This window comes from Pogona vitticeps, chromosome 3 (assembly GCF_051106095.1).
Source record: "Pogona vitticeps strain Pit_001003342236 chromosome 3, PviZW2.1, whole genome shotgun sequence".
NCBI lineage: Eukaryota > Metazoa > Chordata > Lepidosauria > Squamata > Agamidae > Pogona > Pogona vitticeps.
Genome location: NC_135785.1, coordinates 67,614,478 through 67,635,482, shown reverse-complemented (window position 1 = coordinate 67,635,482; position 21,005 = coordinate 67,614,478). Strand labels below are relative to the sequence as shown.

Genomic DNA, 21,005 nt, shown 5'->3' with positions numbered 1-21,005 from the left:
ACTCATGTGGAGACACATTCGTAGGCCGATGGCTCAGGACCCTTCCTTACCTTGTCCCACCATTTCCGTTCCTCCACAAATAGTAGTCCAGCTCCAACAGGACAAACCCAATACTATCCTGATAGCTCCATGGTGGCCACGACAGCCCTGGTTCCCGGTTCTACACAATCTGTCATCAGATATCCACCTCCTGCCTCACCTGCTCATGCAAGGCAAAACTCAAATTCTTCACCCGGACTTTCCTACTCTGCACCTGGCAGCGTGGAGGATTCTGCCTCCCTGATGAATGTCCTCCATCAGGCGAGGAAACCCTCAACTAGGACAGCTTATCTGTACAAGTGGAAAAAAATTCAGTCTTACTGAAGCTTCTACCCTACCTTTATTGAAGCCTCTCTCTCCACCGTCCTTCATTTTCTGCTTCATCTTAAAGCCAAGGGCCTTTCCCTTTCTTCCTTGAGGGTTTACCTCTCTGCAATTGTTTCCTATCAACCACCAACCTCCCTAGCAGCTCAGTTCTTCAGATACCCTACTCTGAAGCATTTCCTGAAGGATGTGCATCCACTTTCCCCTCAATTGTCTTTAACAATAGTCCTGCAGCAACTCACCAAGGTCCCATTTGAGCCCTTAGCTTTTGTTGATCTTAACTACTTACCTTTAAAACAGCGTTCCTCGTTGCTATCACATCTGCTCGTCGTGCCAGTGAACTTGCAGCCTTGCATCATGATTATTCTTATCTCCAGTTTTATCCAGATAAGGTCAAATTGTTGTAGGTATTTCCTTTCTCCCCAAGGTTGTTTCCCAATTTTATATGTTCCAACCGTTGGTTCTCCAATCCTTTTTTCCATCTCCATCTACTACTCAAGAAAGAATCTTCCATACTCTGGATGTCAGATGGGCTTTAGCATTTTATTTAGTCTGCACACAACTCTTTGGACATTCAGCTCGAGTTTTTGTCCGCTCCCAGCCCCCTACAAAGGGTTTTACAGGTAACATCACAAAGAATCTCCAAATGGGTTGCTTCTATCATCCACCAGACATACCAGCTTGCTCAAAGGCTAGCTTCTCAGGTGATTCACCCTCACTCCACCAGGGCAGTGGCAGCTTCCATGGTGTTTCTTCGCGGTGTTCCTCTTCTGGACATCTGTGCCTCTGCCACCTGGTCACAGCCGTCCGCATTCATCAAGCACTATAGGTCGGATGTCCGACAAAAATCTGATGCAACCTTTGGATGTGCTGTGCTAGCTTCTACCTTGGCATGAGACCCTCCTCTGGGTAAGACTGCTTGTTAGTTACCCAGGGTGTGGTTCACAGAGGCCACAAAGAAGAACAACAGGTTACTAATTTGTAGTTGTAGTTCTTCAAGTGGACCTCTGTGATTCACACATCCCGACCCGGCCTCCCCACTGTCATGCCATGCAGCTCTAATATGTGGCAGTTGGCCTAACTGGAGGGAGAGTCTTGGCGCCAAGGTACATATACGGAGGGGGAGGGGTCTACACGAATGTGGGTTTTTGCTACCGCAGAAGCTATAGAATCTTCTGACAAGGCTCCACGCAGACACAGAATACCCAGGGTGTGAATCACAGAGGTCCACTTGAAGAACTACAATTACAGGTGAGTAACCTGTCATTCCTCTTTATTCTTGGAAAGATAACCAGTTGTAAAAGCAAATCCTTGTATTAAATGGCTAGTAAATAAGTTATAATTTGTTTTGAATTGACTTAATAGACACTAGTGATTTTTCAAAAGTGATTTTTTAAAAGCACTTAGTTACAGTACTTGCAGCTTGTTATTTCCAGGTTTTGGTCTTGAATGTTAGGTCATGATATGGTAGAGATTGTTGGCTATGGTTGGGAAAATATTACAGATAGTCTCTAGAGTTATTCCTTGAAAATCTTAATCAACAAAAACATGTAAGACATATTCAGCTGTAAAGCTTATTATGGAATGTTTCTGACAATTTGATTTTCAATTGTATAGATGAAAAAAGCCTGGATGCTAAGTGTGGTAAGTTTTAATGCATTACTTTGGCTTTTAAAAGCTTATTATCCCACTTCCCTATCTTGTTGAAGATTTTCTAATCCCTTGGAGTATTGTGTTTTCCCTCAAGGCTTCCGTGAATCCTATCAGTGGTGAGATAATGCCTGCCATCTTTAGACCACCAGGTAGGTTTCCATATATTGTTTACAGAAAACTAAACTAATGTGCCTGTGTGACACATTACTCTGAATAATGTTAATACTGGTCGGCTGGGGAATCCTAGCAATCGAAGTCATGCTGTTTGTTACTTAAACTTCTTTTTGAAGAGTAGCACACAATCTGGAAGCATTTTGATGCATTCCAGGAACATATACAGTGGTGTCTCGCAAGACGAAAGTAATTCGTTCCACGAGTAGCGCTGTCTTGCAAAATTTTCATCTTGCGAAAAGCAGTTTCCCATAGGAATGCATTGCAGTGCATTCCTATGGGAACCTCGCAAGACGAATGAATTATTTTCATCTTGAGAAGCACAGCCATAGAAGAAGCCTTCTTGCGAGGCACCACAGCGATCGCAAAAACCATTTGTCTTGCAGGTTTTTCGTCCAGTGAGGCGTTCGTCTTGCGAGGCACCACTGTACTAGGATATAAAGATTTGTGTTTCAATTGAAACATTTCTGGTCTTCGTTGTTACTGTGATTGATTAAGAATATAAAAGCACTGTATTTCACAGGCAGTGAAATGACAAGTTTTGAAATGATGTAGTTATTGTATTGTTTTCCGTGGGATAACTTTTTTAAAAAAAGTTCTATATAATGATTTTTAAGGCCTGGCTATTGTTTGGAAGATTTGGGGTTGCCAGTCCTTGAATAGCAGCTATTTCCTTCTAGTGTACTGACTGCAGAAAAGAATCAACACTTTGTTGAATAGTTTCCCTGCAGAAACAATTCATTTCTAAACTTGCAACTTTCATGTGGTTTTGATTCTCTGAAGCACTTCCATTTTTTTCTTTTGCATATGATAATTTCATAGAGCCTCATAAACTGTTCCAGTTAGTTTATAATGAACTAATGTAGATCTGAACAAATAAGCCAGAGTGCTTTATTTTTCAAGATCCTTTCCTTTCTTCAATAATATTTTAATTTCATATAGAATTCCCTTATGTATTTACTTAGCTCATAGGCATATAGAGCCGACATAAAATTGATTCAGTGGGTCAGCTCTAGTTGGGTCTAACAGTTGGGTTTAGACTATTCCGATGAATCAATGGGTTTTTTTTTCCTCCTAGGACACTGCATTTGCTTTACACATTCCTACATTTATTTTATACTTGAAACAGGCTTACTGCCAGATACTTCATTCTGTCAAATTTTGCTGCTGTACTGTATGCCATTTGGATTCACTTTTGGTGGTTAAATTTTGTTCGTGTTCTTGAAATATAGACCCACCAAATCTCAGAGTTATATAGAGCCAACATAACTCAGAGCCCAGTTGTCCACAGGATACTTTTTATATAGGCCTTCCTTTTCACTTACCTGGTATAACCTTTTGTTTCTTTTACTATAAATCACATTAAACAGAATTGTCCTCAAAGCTCACCATTTGATATGTTGCTAAGAATGACTGGAAGTGTCATGTTGGCCTTTGAGCTGAATTGTGCATTTAAATTCCATCAACCTCTGCCTAGAGAGAAATCAGTATTCAGTTATTATATGAGATTCTAGTAGACATTGTTTGTTTCTCTTGTTAGTTTACCAAGAACAGTTGATTTTTATTAAACAGTTCTTTTCCCCTTTTTCTCTCTTTTAAAGCTTTCACGCTTTGCACTTTTCCCTTGGTGAGTAATGATGAAAGTTTCCGGAATGTCTGTGTGCAGTGAAGTTGCCAGGTGTCCTGTGTTATGTGTAGTTCCATAGGATTCTGTACTGAAAACTTTGAATGGACTGAGAAAGAAATCTAGCTGACTCGTTTGCCTGAAAAGTCACTGCACCCACCACTCTCTTTCCTGACCCAGTTTAACAGATTTAATCTATTAGTCCATGGCTGCAGTGTAGCATAAACAATACAACAGCAATATATCTGTACCATCAGCACCATAACTTCTTCCTGTACTGATTCGTATTTGCCATTCCACAGATGTAGCCAGAAAAGAACCACTTTGTATAAGAAGCAGATACTAGCAGATTTGGAATAATCCTAAAATTTGTAGGGAATGAAAATATATAATGAAAATAAACTCAGTGGTTGCTCCTCTCCCAGCCAGACTAGTGATAGATAATCCAGTGGCCCAGAAGGCTAGTAGCTCAAAGAGAGGAGGAAATGACCGCATAAGGAAAGGGGCAGTAATAGAGGGACTGGAAACAAGAAGAGAAAAGTGAACCTGCAGACATAAAGCAAAGTCTGAGCTATCTCAGTGTTTGGTGACATTATTTCCAGGTCTGCAGTGGAATGTTTTTTTTAAACATACCATGAGGTAAATGTAAGAGCTGTTCATAGATCCCAGTAGAAAAACACATGTAGCTGGGATCAGGGATGAGTGTCTACTCTGCCAAAATATCAGTTGTCATTGTTGGGTATGGAATACTGACTGATGATTGGGATTGGGAATAGGGATGGGGAAGGGAAGAAAGGAGACAGGTAGAGCAGAAGTGGAATGAAATGTCTGGATTGCAGAATAAAAGCATTCCGCTCAATTCCGCTCATCGGTATTTTGCTTTAGGGCTTCACTAGCTGTAAGCTCACTCTGAGAGTCTTTGTGTAGCATAGGGATGCCTGGGCATACTCGAAACAGTTATAGGCACCAGATTTATGCAAATTTCTGTCATGCACTTGTAGTGTCTGAATAGCCACAGCTGACATTCAGTTTGTTTGCTACTGGAAGCAATGTGGCTGACATAACACTCTTGTAGCATTGTGTTGCCAGTGAGTACCGTGGGCCACAAGGTGAGATGTCACTGACATGAGGGGTAGCCATGTCAGCCTACACATATGGTCTCCTTCCTTCAGACATTAATAGAAGTGGTGTTGGAGCAGCTGCGTCACAGTGGTCTCATGGCAGTCCTGTAACTGGCCTTGAGACAGATTCTGGCATTGCCCATTGCTTCTGCATTCTCATCCCTTTAGGCAAGGATTACACAAACTGCTCCCCCCTGGGTCTTGAATGCAACCCTCCATGGATACCCTGACCCTATTAATTTCCCACCCGACCCATTTCCCATTGATTTCATACAATTTGCTCTTTTCTCCTAGTTGCTTGCAGTGAACAAAGCAATTTGTTTCCAGATAGATAGTGGAGCTGGGGAGAAAAAGCTTTCCATTCTCTCCCCTGGAGATCAATTTTTTCTCACTCTGCAATAAAGTGGAGACAAATTTCTCCAGTGTGGAAAGAGGACCATGGGTCTCTGTCTGCCTCTGAGCCAGCATTATATGTATCCTTAGGGCAAAAAGCAAAGCAAAGCAGGTTTCGTATATACCACCTCAAAGTGCTTAAAGTACTCTAAGCTACACATTGCCCCGCACAACAATCAGGATACTTATTTTACCAACCTCAGAAGGATGGAAGGCTGAGTCAGCCTTGAGCTGGCTATCTGAGCCTGTCGGGATCAAACTCAGGTCAGGAGCAGTCTTAACTGCAGTACTGCAGTTTAACCCCTGTACCACAATGCTCGAGAAGGTTTTGGCACTCTTTTAGATGATACGGCAAAAAATAAATTTGCCACCTACGTTGTCTCAGTTCCTTATGTTGATAATACTTTTGTGATCATGGCCATTCACTTTTCCCTCATGAGATTATCATTCACAGGTGATTACCTCTACGTTAATGAACCGAAACGTACTCCACACATTTCTGTCACAGGTACCAAGCAATCCATTTTGTTTTAATGCAATCATATTTGACAGTTAATATATTCTCTGAGGCTAAGATTATGTGCTTGTGCAATCTCAAAAATTTGCAGACTGCATTCCATGCATACGTTAATGGATTTGGCTTAGAAAATGGGAACTGCAGAATAAGAACAAATGAGGCTGGAACAGAAGACGTCAAGGTATATATTAATTTTTTAAAGCATTGTGTCATGAATAGTCTATGCATTGTAGAGGATGATCTCACTCATATTTGCTCTGCATTTTTTTTCCAGAAGCTTTTCGTCCAGAATATTTTCCCTGTCTTTGTGGCAGTTACCTATTCAAGTCTTATGGGAGTGAGTATTTCTGGATCTCCTCTGAGTTTGTATTTCAATTATTGCATTTTAGACTGGAATATAACTTCAGGAAATCTGAAAACCATAGGGGGAACAGGTGGGATGCTGATGGATAGATTGGGGAGGGCCATGTGGGCATTTTTCAGTAATGACTCAGGCCTATGATATTCTTCCTTGTTTCTCCTATCCTGGGTGACTTGTCCTTGGTTTAGTGGACTGGAGGCAGAATCACCAAGTGGTCTGCGCATATGCCAGGAGTGGGCAACTGTGTGTTGTTTAGTTTTCCCTGTGGAAGAGCATATTCCTTCGGGGATAATCTCTCAGGTACTATCTAGGGAGGGGGCTGAAACTAGTAATGAATGGGGACAGAGCCAGATGTAAACATATCTTTATTATTTCTTTTTCCATCCTATTGGGGAACAGAATGACTGCACTTATCAAGATCTGAAGCTCTGGTTGCTTTCAGAGGGTTTTTGAAATTTGGCCAAAGACTTCCTGAGATTGGGCCAAAGAACAGCTGTGGTCCTAAGACTACAGGTTGCCTATCTTGATACGCATATTAGCATACCTTACAGTGACAGTATTCTGTGATTTTAACTTGACTTACTCATGTACAGTGGATGTTTTGAACCTCTTCGGGGCATGTGGGAAGAAGTAATCGTAATGTATGTGAAGTGTATTGAGAAGACCACTTTACCAGATAAGGAGTAAAAAAAGTCACCTTGTGATCTTTTAGTGCCAATCTTAACTGCCACAGAATGGTAAACAGAAAGGATGAACTTTGGCTTTGATTTAGAACTAAGTTGATTCCTCTTATGTTCTTGAAGGGTACTCTTAACAATGGAGCGAGATAATGCTGTATCATCATTCCTGAGTGCAGGGGCTGCTTCACTTCACTCTTTGTTGAATATCCCTCTTCTGAGGGAGTCTGCAGCTGAAATTAAGTAGTAAGTTGCAACTAGAGTAGGCCTGCTGAATCAATGAAACTTACATAGAAGATGATTCACCAAGTCCCCACTGATTGATTCATTGGGCCTATTCTGGTTGCACCTTTACTGGGTTTTAGCCTATGTGAGTTAGTGTGGGAAACACACTTAGAATTTTCATGTGATTAACAGCCTTGATCACAGAAGGGTGTTAGTCTCAGGGAGGATTCACCCGCATTCATCAAGGATCTTCTTCAGGTTTTCCTGCTTAGTGTGTAATGCTCAGTATGAGACCTGGCACATAAAAGGATCTAGGCCAGTTAATTTAAACTCAATCACACCCTGTTTCTCTGTGTCAGCTTTATATTTTGTTGTCATGGTCGTAGCTTCCTTTTAGCTCAATGAAACTATACATGCCACATATAGATGCCCTTTGCCTACAATGGCTCATGTCACAAAGAATTGTTGGTGGCACTAATTACAAAACTAAGAAATATCTCACAGCATGTTGTTGTGCAATGGTTTGTATTTGTCAAGGTGTGTACAACTTCAGGCCCTTCAGAGGTTGTTGTATTGCATCTCTAATCCACCCTAGCCAATAAACCAGTGGTGAGGAATTACAGAAGTTGCACTCCAACATCTGAAGAACCATAAGTGGCCCACCACTGGTATACGTGGATTTTAATAACCATAATTGAATCCATTGTTTTTCAAGTTCTTTGCCGTAGTGTCTATGTATGCACACATAGGGGTTCTGCACCTGCATATACCTTGCTTTGGAAAGTTCTAGAGCCTCAAAAATGAAAGCGCCTCTCTGTCTATAGTGCGTGGCCCCACTTTCCTCAGTCCATTTTGTCCGCCACTGCAACAGCTTGCAAAGGGCTGCTCTGGAGCCTGCACCTTACTTACTGTCATTTTGATAAGTTTTCTGACTTTCCTTGCTCCCTCCCTCCCTCCTTTCTTCCTTCCTTTACCTTAAAAAAGGGGAGATTTAGGCACTTAGAGGGAGCCCCCACCACTCTGCTGCTCCCTTTGCCCCTAACAATTTATGACTGCTGCTTTGATGAAAAAGTGTTCCACTTGTGGTGAGAAGATCCCACAATTGGATGGACACGGCATTTGCCTTTTTTGCCTGGGAGAAAGCCACTTAGTTCAATCTTGCAGAATTTGCAAAAGTTTCACTGCTCTTACACTTAAGAATTGGCAGTCTCGACTCTGATCCTTCCTCTGGAAACAATCCCTCTGAGCTGCGGATCCCCCTTCTAAGGCAAATCTCAGTCCACGGATGGACCAGACAACTCTACTGGAAAACCCCTGTAACCCGAGCCCACGCCCTCGTCTTTCTCGAAAACGTCTTTGAAGTTGATGAAGAAATCAGAGTGCAGTGCTAAAAAACGACAGGTAGCCTCCAATATCAAGGTGACCAAAAGAAAGAAAAATAACAACAACCCGTGGTGTCATTGCAGCTACCTTGGATCCCCACCTACCGATCTGAGAGCCTACCTCTGCTCCTGCCAACACCCCATACACAGTCTCGGTTTCAGGGGGTGAATGCTTAAGATCCTCTGTGCAGAGTGTCATCCAAAGACTCACAAAGACTGCCTTCTCCTTTACAAGAGCTATTGTCCTCCATTGGAAGGAGGGCGAATATTGAGATCGAGTTCCCTCTCCCTTACCCAACAGTTTCTGCAACCAAGACAATGCTACAGGGAGGATAGAAGACCTACATAGAGATCGATCTCACAGTCTCCACACATCATTTCCAACCATTACTTGTGGTCCCCTTCAGTGGGCTCCTGGTATCATGAGGACCATTACTATGCTCATTTCTTCTGCCCCCCCTTGCTTCATGTATGGGGACATGGCATAGCCATCCCAATCGTATAGAAGTTGATACCGATCCCACAACCAAAGCAGGTCCCACAACCAAGGCAGGACTCTCAAAATCGATCTCAGTCTCCCCACTGATCCACCACTGTTTGCCTCCCACATGGACAGCACCAGCAACTGGGATTGTCTCAGTCATCATCTTAAGCTTTGGCTCTTCAACCAGCATAATCCCCGCCTCTTTTACACTCTTCTGATACCAGTGCTTTACTTATCTTGTGGTTACCGCACAATTCCTATTATTTGCTGACAGTACCATCAACTGCACCCGGATCCTCACCCACTTCTGATGTCCAGGGTGATTCTCTACTCGCACTGTCAGAAGACCTCTCTTCTTATAATAACCGAATAGAGAAAATGGCAAAATAATTGCGGTTACCTGTCTTCAAACCAGTGCCACCAGCAAAGGACACCGTCTTTGCTTGCATCTACAAAAAGGTAAACATCCCTGTTGAAATGGCCATGCTTGAGACTTCGACTGACCTCATCAGCCAGTCTTGGCAAAACCCGTCCTCGATTCTGCTAGCATCTAGCAGAATTAAAAATCTCTATAGACAGGACCCCTGATCCCTATCACTAGTTCTTTCCCAACTTATCAAGCCTCGCTTTGAACTGCTGGCTACAATGGATCTCTGCCTTCTATCTTTGAAGGTCACACTCTTGGTAGCGCTCACATCAGCACGTTGGGCAACAGAGCTTACAGCTCTTCAGTGTGACTCATCCTACGTAATTTTCTCCTGCAACAAGGTCACTCTCCACACTGACGTTATCTTCCTCCCCAAAGTAGTGTCTCATTTTCACATGTCTCAGCTTATCATATGACCTACATATCTTCTACCTATCTCTGCAGAATGACCTGGAACAATCCCTCGCCTCCCCAAAAGGACAACCTATTTCCTTCCAGCACTTCTCCAAATGAATCTCCCTAGCTGTGCCTTGGCCTATGAACTTGCAAGCAAGCCCCCCCCCCCGCTCCTCGGGCTTTCTGCAGCCACTCTACTAGAAGAATCTCCTCCTCTACTGCCTTTAAGCAAGGTGTAGAAATCCAGGATATCTGTCAAGCAGCCGCATGGTCCCAGCCCTTAACCTTTGCCACACTAGATATAGTGATCTATAGACTAGACCAGTGGTGTCCAACCTTGGCCCTCCAGATGTTCTTGGATTTCAACTCCTAGAAATCCTGGCCAGCAGAAGTGGTGGTGAAGGCTTCTGGGAGCTGCAGTCTAAGAACATCTGGAGGCTCAAGGTTGGACACCACTGGACTAGACCTCAGGGCTCAGAGAGATTCTGCTTTTGGTAGGGTTGTTCTATCATCTGTTCTGGAGTAACTCCTACCTCCAGAACTCTAACTTGCTAATCAACCCTATGTGTGCATACACAGACACCACAACGAAGAAGATTTGGTTACTTATGTAACTATGGTTCTTTGAGTGGTGATCTATGTATCCACACATCCCGCCCACCGTCCGTCTTGTTTCGCCCTTCCAGTTTTTTTCTAGGGGCAGACAGTTGGGACTGAGGAAAGTGGGGCTATGCACATGCGGTATAGATAGAGAGGCATTTTCATCTTTGAGGCTCTGGAACTTTCCAAACCGAGGTCTGTGCAGACACAGAACCCCTTTGTGTGGATACATGGATCACCACTCAAAAAACCATAGTTACATAAGTAACCAAATCTTTTAAATGTTTTCAACCAGTAGATTTTTAATTACTATGATAGTTTAACTTTTGAAATGTATAACATATTGTATTCTTAATTATATTTTTTAACCTCGTGTGCTGCCTTGAGTTGGGAGAAAGGCAGCTTATAAATGAGACAAATAAATAAATATTTGCTAACATTCCAAAAGCAGCACAGAATCTATGATGGGGCCTGAGAGATGGAGAGAGCTGAGGTATTTTTTAAGGGAAATACAGTCTTTCCTAAATCTTCTCTGAGCTTTTCTTTTAATAAATGATTTTAATTTAAGCTGTGAACCTGCTGGGAACATCTCTATTAAAATTTAGAAAAACTGCCATGAGCTGCTCTGAGTCTGTAGAATAGTGAATGATTGATACAAAAGATAGATACATTTACGGTTTGCAGGAGAAACCTTTAAATTTGTTAATGTATTTAACAAATTTAATGTATGTTCTTTCTAGACACTTCCTCACTTTTTTATAAATCGCTATAAACCACAGCGTCCTTCTGTGCAATTTCTCTTCAGGAATCTTATTCCAGGTCCACTCACAGGTAAGTGAATTAAATGAACTCAAGTGTCTTGAGGTAGATGATTATTATTTTGGTCTAGGTTGGTTAATTTTTTTGTAGGCCAAGTTCCAGTTTTTTCCTTTCTGCGTGCCTGCTTTCTTCTAGGAATTATGCTTCCAAAAAAAGTAATTTTTCCAGACTCTGTTCTCCTGAACAGTTAGGATTAAGAATCACCATTGGTGTTTGCCAGTGATATTTGCTTAGTTCCAGTCAGCATCATGATCCTTTAAAATATGTTTTAATCTCTGTACGTCTCTGTTTCTGCTGAGGAAGCAGTGATGCACCATCACATATTTAGGTAATCTTTACCAGAATTCTTCTGCATGTGTAGTTATTTAAGTCAAGTTAACAGTGTGGTGGTTTGCTTAATGAATGTATAGTCTATCCTGTGCCAAAGATTTATTTTTGTGGAGACCTTCTTACACAAAGAGAAGTTTCCTATGCACTTCATTGTGCTAAGGTTCAACATGACATGGTTTACACAGCATTCTCCCATTCTTCCTGTGGCCAGAGGCAGACCTAACAGTGTCAAATCCCCTAACTGTTAAAAAAAGAGGGGGATTTTTCTGTGGGGAAAAAGCCAGAGTAGTGAACAATACTCCATTCTGTATGATTCTCCAAAAGAGTTTGAATATGATGAAATGAGAACTGTAGTCCATAGAAGTTGTTCAATTGAATGTGCACATCTACACATACATTTGTGGAAGGGGAAAATGAATTTTATTAATGTGTAGCTCAGCCTTCCTCAGTCGGACCGGATTCAGCCCAGCGTGTCTGTGGGCCACCAGGTCAAAGAAGAAAGGTGTAGCAGCAACAGGCTTTTTAATGGTTGTAGGCCTAAAGCCTACAAGTACAGTGGTGCCTCGCATAACGATTTTAATTGGTTCAAAAAAAAACGTTATGCGAAACATCGTTATGCGAAACACCATTTTCCATAGGAATGCATTGGAAACCGGTTAATCCGTTCCAATAGGCACGGATTGCCGTCCTTAAGCGAAAAAACCCATAGGAAACATCGTTATACGATACAATGTTTCCTCCATTGGAATGTATTGTAGCTGACTCAATACATTCCAATGGCTTTGCGAAGTCAATTTTTGCAAAATTAAGTGTGTCATAAAAGGGTCAAAAATGGTTTTAAATGCTTGGATTAGCTTCTGCACCCTCTAAAACGGATGCAAAAGTTAATTTGGCTTTGATCTGACTTTTCGTTAATTAATGGTGAATTTTTTCCCCCCAACTTTTGACAGCTGTCAAAATCTGACAGGTCCATGCTTTCCTATGGGGGAAGAAAAAATTCACAAAAAAATAACGAAAGTTCTGATCAAAGCCAAATCAGGTTTGCACACGACTTAGGGGGTCCTCTAACGAACCCAACCATTTAGAACAGTTGCTGAGGCCTCGTTAATTTATGGTGAATTTATTCTTCCCCCATAGGAAAGCATGGACCTGTCAGATTTTGACAGGTCCATGCTTTCCTATGGGGGAAGAAAAAATTCACAAAAAATTAGCGAAGACTCAGCAACTGTTCTAAATGCTTGGGTTCGTTAGAGGACCCCCTAAGTCGTGTGCAAACCTGATTTGGCTTTGATCTGAACTTTCGTTAATTTATGGCGAATTGTTTTCTCCCCCATAGGAAAACATGGAGCTGTCAGATTTTGACAGGTCCATTGATTCCTATGGGCCGGAAAAAAACATTAACCATAAATTAACGAAAAGTCAGATCAAAGCCAAATCAGGTTTGCACATGGCTAACGAATCCAAGCATTTAGAACCGTTTTTGACCCTTCTAAGACACTTTTTAAAATGAAAACAGAAACATCGTTAAGTGAAGCAGGGGACCTAAAATCGCATTCGTTATGCGAAGCATGGTCCCAAACTTCGCTAAGCGAAAATCGCCCATAGGAAACATCGTTATACGGGGCATATTATTTTCTAAAAAAACACATCGTTATGCGAATTCATCGCTAAACGAGGCAATCGTTAAGCGAGGCACCACTGTACTGTAATCTTGTTGGAAATGTATTTTTACCCCACTTATCTCACAATGTCAGGACTTGGTATTCGTAGCCAGAATTGTTGAATATCAGATACAATAACAGATGGCTAGAATTCAATTGAATATTTTTGCTCATGGAAGTGGTGTGAAATAACCTGAAACAGTGAATAGCTGCTAATTAATGAGTCATCTGAATGTCTGTTTGTGTCCACAATTACTGCATGACTAGCAATCTAGTCAGGAATTGTTAATTAGTGGTTATTCATAGTTCACCATTGCACTTACATCAAATATTCAGTTGGATACTGCAAGTATGTATTACATATGATTGTAAAAGTAATTAAAGGTCTACTGCTAGATAAGCAATTTATGTGTATTCTTTAAGAAGCTTACACTTTCTTTAACGTACAGCTACCGTCTGTGCACTTAGCCTGTGTGTTGTTAGAAACAGAGAGGCTGAGGAGGGAATTCAGGTAATGGATAGCAAAGGTAACGTCGTTGGAGTTTCTAAGAAGGCCGGAGAAAAGGTAAGTGAAGCAACATTTCTTTTTGGTAGCTTTATTCCTGCCTTCCCTCCTGTCTACAGTTGTCTGCACTGAAGTAAATCACCAACCAAACAGCACATTTTTGTTCCTGTTTCATTAATTCATTTGGTTGGAAAGATAGCCCCCAAAACTGCCATGCACAATCAGCAACATACTCCTTATTACTGTTTTTGAGTTGTTCCTTATGATATCATCATTGAGGAAATATCTCTTACTGGATTGTTTGTTCTCCTCTTTCCATCCATAGTTCCTAGGGACATTTCCTCAGCTTCCTCTGCCCCCAATCCTGCTTTTAATAGAAGCCCGCTTTTTCTCATTGCCTTATTATTTCCCTGCATTTCCAACAAGGATGAAGTCTTGTGTGAGCTCAGTGTCCAATGAGAAGCTTGGGACTTTGGGGTAGTTTTCCTGGAGGTCTTTGTTGGCCATTTGCTAAACATGCTGGTTTGGGAGAGAAATTATAGCTTCAATGCTGTCCCATATGGTGACTTTTCAACTTTCTATTTCAACATCTAGTAAATCATTACAGCATATACATCAAAACAGTCATGATATATAACCTATATAATGGAAGCCTAAGTAGCAGGGCCTCTCATATTCCAGTACATATGGCAAAAGAGTTCCAAAGTTAGGATAGGGTGGCAACTTCCAGAGGTTTGGGAGCTATATATACCAATCTCTGGAGCTTGCAGGGCTACTTCTGGAACCTTGAGCGCAATTATTTTTCTTATGTTGTTTTTGTTGTTGTGTGCCATCAAGTTGCCTTCAACTTACAGCAACTCTATGAATGAGCAATCTCCAAAATGTCCTACCCTAAACTGCCTCATTCAGCTCCTGTAAACTCAAACCTGTAATTTCCTTTAGGGAGTATTCCTCTTTTCCTGCTGCCTTCCCCCTTCCCCAGCATTCTTGTCTTTTCCAGAGATTCCTGCCTTCTCATGATGTGCCTGAAGCAGGACAGTCTCAGTTTCAACATGTTTGCCTCCAGATATAGTTCAGGCTTGATTTGCTCTAGGACCCACTCGTCTGTATTTCTGGCAGTCCTGGGTATCCTCAAAGCTCACCTCCAGCACCACATTTCAAACGAATTAGGTTTTTTCCTTATAGGTGTTTTTTTAAATAGTTGTTTGTGCCCTTTAGTAGCCATAAATGTTTTTACAAATTTTGGGAAGGTGTACAAGTGTTGGGGGCTGTTAAAAGAGCCCCCAACATTTCTAGAAGTCAAAAGGGGACTTTTCAAGCTGGCAGTATTTTCCCAAAAAATATAACATGGGGAGGGGTGTGAGAGTATTTGTAGCTCAAGGGTGATCTGGCAGGCACATGCAGGCTGCAAACTGCATGATGCCCACCTCTGTCTTGATAATTAATTTGTAACAATAAGTGAATGAATTAAATGGTTTAAACAATCAGACCACAGTAATTGATATGGTGGGCAACCATTTCTCATTAGGCTGGGTTGGACCATTTGGAGTCTCTTTTAAAACAAGCTTAACTAAATTATTGGGGGTTTTTTGTGTGTGAAAATCCAGGATCATTAAAAAGAATGCCACAGAATTTTCAGAATTTATCCTCAGCTTCGTTTCAGTGCATGTCTGTTCTGTTTTCATTCCCCTAGGCTGTGAATGAGACAGCACTATCCAGGGCAGCACTCTTTGGTACTGTACTGTTTGTCCCAGACTTGACTTTACACTTTTTAAAACGGTAAGACATTGCCACTGTAGGTCTCTGAGCAAAACGAATACTGAAAAGGAAAAAGGAAGGGTTTTTCATGTACCAGTTTTAACGTATTTCCCTTTGCAGTGGTGAAAGGCAGATTTATGAATATTTCACACCTTGAAATACTTTGAGCTTGTGTTTTGAGGTAAACCGAAACTCTCATTCAAGTTTCAGGCAGATCAAGGGGTAGGGATTTAGCTTGTACTGGATGGGGTTACACTTCCTCTGGAAACACAGGATTGCAGCTTGGATGTGCTCCTGGATTTGCCTCTAAGCCTGGATGCACAGTGTGGCCAGAAGTGCCTTTGCACAGTTAAAACTAGTGCATGAGCTATGTCTGTTTTTTGAGAGATTGGATCTGGCCACTGTGACATATGCTTCAGTTACATCCTGGCTAGAACATTGTAACACACTCTACATGGGGCTGCCTTTAGAAAGTGCTCAGAAACTTCAATAGGTCCAAAATGTGGCAGGGAAATTACTGACTGGGGCTGGTCACAAGGATAACATAACCCCCATTACAGTAGTCCAACTGGCTGCCAGTCTGTTTGCAGGCACAATTCAAAGTGTTGGTTTTAACCTGTAAAGCAGAGGTCGTCAACCCCTGGTTTGTGGCCCGTGGCCTGAGCCAGACCAGGCCGCAAAGACAGACCTCCCCCCCACTCCTCCCCACAGCTGTTTGCATGCACACACGCATGCCAGCACTGGTGTGAGCGTTTTCCCACTCCTTCATTCATGCACCAGAGTGCCTGTACGAAGGCGTGGGGTTGCGCAGGCACTCTGACGCATGCACATAGGGGTGGGAGAGCATGCGTGGGTGCTCCTGCGCATGTGCAAAGGGGGGAGTGATTGCATGCGCACTGGCGTGCGCAAGAGCCCATGCGCAAGAGCGCGGGGGAGTGTTCCGCCTTCCTCAGCCAGTCTGCGGTCCCAAAGAGGTTAGGGACCGCTGCTGTAAAGCCCTAAATGGCTTGGGTCCAAGCTACTAAAGGACCATGCCTTGATGAGCCTGATGTGGATATCATTAAGGGAGCCCTTTCTCTGTGTCCCACCACCTCACAGGTTTGCTTGGTGATGACACGGGAGAGCACCTTCTCTCTTGTTGCTCCCAGCCCCTGGAACTCCCTCCCACAGAAGGCCAGACTGGCCTCATCTTTGCTGTCCTTTTGCAAGCAGGCAAAGATCTTTCACTTCAGGCAGGTTTTTCCTTAGTGACGGATTGTCTAGTAGACAGTAAATGGAATGATTTACATTTTGTTGCTTATAAATCTGCTTTTCATAATGCTTTTACCTGATGTTGTAAAATAATATTATTTATTAATTCTTTTTTAATTTTTGAATAGGTTACTGTTTTTAGATTTTATTACTGTGTTTTTAGTGATGTAAGCTGCCTTGGATCCTTTTTTAGGAGAAAGGTGTGGTAAAAATATTTTAAATAAATAAATGTGCTTTTGAAATTCATTTTCATGGGAAACCTAAGCTTAATTTCTCCATTTATAAAAGCAGATTATAGTCATCTGCAGAATGTTCCTTTTCTCGTGAAACTGAGCATTTCTATGATAATTGAATCTCTAGTTTAAAATGTTTTGCAATCAGACTATAAGAAGCTAACCAGAAGACTAGTTCCATCCAATTTTATCTTGTTTAGATTTTTAATACTGTTTGATTTGATTGATTCTACATAATGTGTCTTCTATTTAAAAATCTGCAATCAAAATAATATTATGTATTCATTTATTCAAATCTGATGGGTATATTCATCTCTTGACAACTTTTATGTTTTAACGTGACATCCCTCTCTGTGTAGCAACCATGAGAACCACAAACAAATCCTCACAATTTTGCAGGATGATCTGTGGTCCTACAAATGGCTCTTTAGAGAGATTTTGCAAGCTGGGTTGTGCTTCTTGAAATCCTCTGCATCTTTATTCCTACAACATTAGGTAATCACGGGATTTTTTTTAGGAGACTAAAGAATTGAGCCTTTAGCAATGCTACAAAATTAACCAGAGAACGTAGAGTGAGGAGAGGGAGGCTCAGTGAAAATTTCATGTCTTATAGAATACCTACTGATATGTCCAAAACGTCCAACCATTCTTCTAGTGTTCTGCTTAGGGAACCAGTCCATAAATCTTTCCTGCACTAACTAGTTTGTTCTTCCAAATTTTTCTTGATTGATTATGTGTACTAGTCTGTTCCTTGCTGTTCAGTAATCTGCCCTTCCTATCTTTTCCAGCAGAAGCATTTTGCTTCAAAATCCATTTTCTTTTACTCTAATAAGATGGGCTACAATCGTTGTAGTCCTTGCAACTATGATACCTGTTTCATTTAGCTGGATGCCACAACTTAATAAGGTAAGTCTTCAGTGTTTGCTTGGAGTGTGTACAGGCTATCTTAAGGGCAGTGGCAATGCAAGGATGCTCAACAACCAAGGAAGAGTCACATCTACCTAAACTGGGTTTTTCAGATGCAAAATTTCTTGGGATTTCTCATAGCAGCTCCCAGCATGAAACCATTGGCTTGCAATTTGCTTGATTAGAATGGAGGCTCTTATAGAATGAAGGCAGATGAAAACCTGGAGATGCACAGGCCCTGGGTGGGTCCGTGTGATCATGTAGATTTGGCATAAGACTATCACCAGTAGAAAATGTGACACATCCCAAAAGAAAGACACAAAACAGTGCTAAGTACAGAATCACTAAATTCCTAAATATTTTTGTTAATTTCAAGGTAATTGGTTACATATTTGAAGTATGGGGTCGGAATGGCTACAATATGCTTTATTGGTGGAAGTCTTGTCTTTAGTGCTAATACTTCAGAAAGTGTGTACATTTGCATGTGAGTGGCAACACATCATCCTGTAATCTGTTGCAAAATTGTCTTCCTTTACTAGATGTGTATTTGTGAATTAATAAATACAAGGAATAAAGTGATACAAAGAAGCCAATAATGGACTGATATAGTAAAAGTGTCTTGTCTTTATGTTTCAGATAAAACGAAATGAACTTGAGCCTGAAATAGTCTCCTCCACTGAAGAATCAGAATTGTTTTACTACAGAGGAATTTAATAATTTGAGTATTTGTCAACACTGTTCCTGGCAAAATGAAATCCAGATTATGTGATGGTTTACTGAAATATCAAATCAAACCAATTCTCTGTACATTTCTCTAGACTTTAATGCAATTGTGAATATAGACAATGACTGAATTTTATTCATCCCCACCCCACATTCTATCACTGGGAAAGGATTTAATTTCATCACCCAGTTATCTGTAGCAATTGAGCATCCACAAAGAAAGATAATTAGAAGTTTTGCCCCATGTTGATGCTTGACTGCAAAGTTTTCTTCCAACTTCAATGGAAGAAAAGACTAGGCAGTCACAATTTCTGAATGGATTGAAGCTGCTGTGATTGAAATTAATCCTTGAAATTAGGATTCAATTAGGTTGAAATTAATCCTTGCTAACCTTCAGAAGCATCATGTAAATCATACTATGCCAAATACAATGGAGAGGAGAAAGTTTTCATGGTGACTTGTGCTTTTTTACTTTTCTAAGAAGCAGCTTTTGCTTGCTTTCCCCCTTACTAACATAATTTCCTCTTCCTTCAACTGTCTGCTGCTTAAGATAAGGAAAACTAAAACCAGAGTAGTCCTTTTCAGGGCTGCCTGCAAGAGATTCATCCCCTATGAAATCCGTATTTTGTTGTAACGCAAACAGGTTTGGATTGAGCACTACTCTATGAAGAGTCAAATTGCCAGACTCAGTGTATCTGCATTGTTCTGGAGGAGAGTCTTGCTGGCCCAGCAAATAGTCCAGAGAAATGGGTTTTGTGTGTGTATGTGTTCTAATCATGCTGCTTGTCCTAATTTTTACAAGATGTAGACACTCTTAGAAATATGATTATATAAACCCAATGCAATATGCCTTTGTTTGGATATAAAAACAAAGAAATCCATTGTTGTTAAATGCATAATTGGAGTGCCATTACATGTAGTGAAGGAAACTGGGGCGATGAGGAGAAAGACATCTTCCAGACATCAGAATTACTATCTGGGAAACCACTAATCTAGTATAGATTATGCAGAGATCAAACTGACCAGTCTTGGTGGTGCTTGTTCCCAGGCTGCCAAAAATGGTGGCCTTGTCCTCTGGAACTACCAGCGGTTTTCTTTATAAACAAAAGATGCAATTTGAAAAGTTGTACAGTATGTACAAATAGTATCCGAGTAATGCAAAAGCTATTTTACAATAATCTAAGCAGGTTGATAATGATGAAATTAAACAGTCCAAGCATTCCTAGACTCCCCAGTGTGTCCAAGCATATCAGTTTCTCCTCCCATGGCTAAATATAATGCCCACATATCCCTCTTCTTTCTACTGGGTGTTCCAAAATGAAGCAAGTCATATCTTAATATGTTATTTTGTCATCTGTGTTACAATAAGGACAATGGTGCCAGAAAAATACTCAGCACATTATGTTCTCTGTTTGTTCACTCCACTCAATGATCCCTCTTGTTTTCCATGTCAGTATTGAAAAATTCTGAAGATTTCCTATCCACACTGCCTGGCAATCAGTCAGTGTCACTGAATATACTAGGGATGAAAGCATGTGTCAAAATGGAAAATGTGTGGGTGTGTTGTAGTGGCGCATGATAGGCATATGAATTATGGCCAACTACCATTATGCAACTTCCTCTGGGAAGGTAGTACTGTACGTACAGACGTAGTGGGATATGAGACTGCTGACTTTAAAAGGAATTTTTTAAATTGTGGGACATGTAATACATGTGGGCAAACACCCCTGAAAGCTTTATGTCCAACAGTCTTTCTAAAGTTGTAATTTGCCCTGTCATCTTTCATTTCCAAGGGACAGAAGATTGTGCTGGTTATTATTTACTCTCGTGTTGCATTATCCATTTGATCTCACAGTCCATTCTACCCAAAGCTAGATATCAAAACCACAAGTGAGTATGTTGCAGCTGTGTCCACTGAAGAAGGAATCAATTGTACTGAGCGGTCTTGTATGATCTACTCATAAGTAGGTAAAGTGATATAGGCTAACTCTATGAATACGTATAACCCTCAATAGTTTGGAATGGAGATGGCCTTCATTCCTTACCACTTCCAGCCAGTAATGCTAGGAGAGAGGTTGTTTTGTTTGTTGCTAGTGGAATAGTTTAGGCAAGACACATAGGGAACAAGCTCTATTGGCATTGTTGGACTTTGATCTCTTCCACATCTTACTGTAAGTTATGGGGAGTACTAAATTTGATCCAGAGTTGCCTTTTAAGCTGAAACTGCGTGTTGAATAAAAGGTACTGTCTGTGTATGCCTATAAAGTTATCTGTTGCAGATCTATAGGAGATAAATGACATGGACCGTGCTGTTAGGAATTCCATGCCATATTTGGGCAGGATGGATTTTCAAATTCAACAAAAAACACACACAACTGGCTCTTAGCACGGTCAGCTGTTTCACTTAAAATATGGCTGCATGAGC

At 41.2% G+C, this 21,005-nt stretch overlaps 1 protein-coding gene across 7 annotated transcripts in view; it reads left to right on the top strand.

The window, feature by feature from the left end:
* SFXN4 (sideroflexin 4) overlaps positions 1–20,845 on the top strand; it is a 28,982-nt gene extending 8,137 nt beyond the window's left edge. For 2 of the 7 annotated variants that reach the window (XM_078389615.1, XM_020786473.3), the window contains exons 4-14: positions 1,981–2,007; positions 2,111–2,165; positions 3,789–3,814; positions 5,780–5,833; positions 5,934–6,023; positions 6,120–6,179; positions 11,135–11,225; positions 13,654–13,769; positions 15,403–15,488; positions 17,740–17,857; positions 18,494–20,845. In XM_078389615.1, coding sequence (XP_078245741.1) covers positions 1,981–2,007; positions 2,111–2,165; positions 3,789–3,814; positions 5,780–5,833; positions 5,934–6,023; positions 6,120–6,179; positions 11,135–11,225; positions 13,654–13,769; positions 15,403–15,488; positions 17,740–17,857; positions 18,494–18,571 — 801 coding nt within the window. In that variant the 3' untranslated portion in view covers positions 18,572–20,845. Of the gene's footprint in view, positions 1–1,980; positions 2,008–2,110; positions 2,166–3,788; positions 3,815–5,779; positions 5,834–5,933; positions 6,024–6,116; positions 6,180–11,134; positions 11,226–13,653; positions 13,770–15,402; positions 15,489–17,739; positions 17,858–18,493 lie in introns of all 7 variants that reach the window. The other 5 variants (XM_078389616.1, XM_020786472.3, XM_020786474.3 and 2 more) reach the window with 3 other exon arrangements.
* The last annotated feature ends 160 nt before the right edge of the window (positions 20,846–21,005 follow it).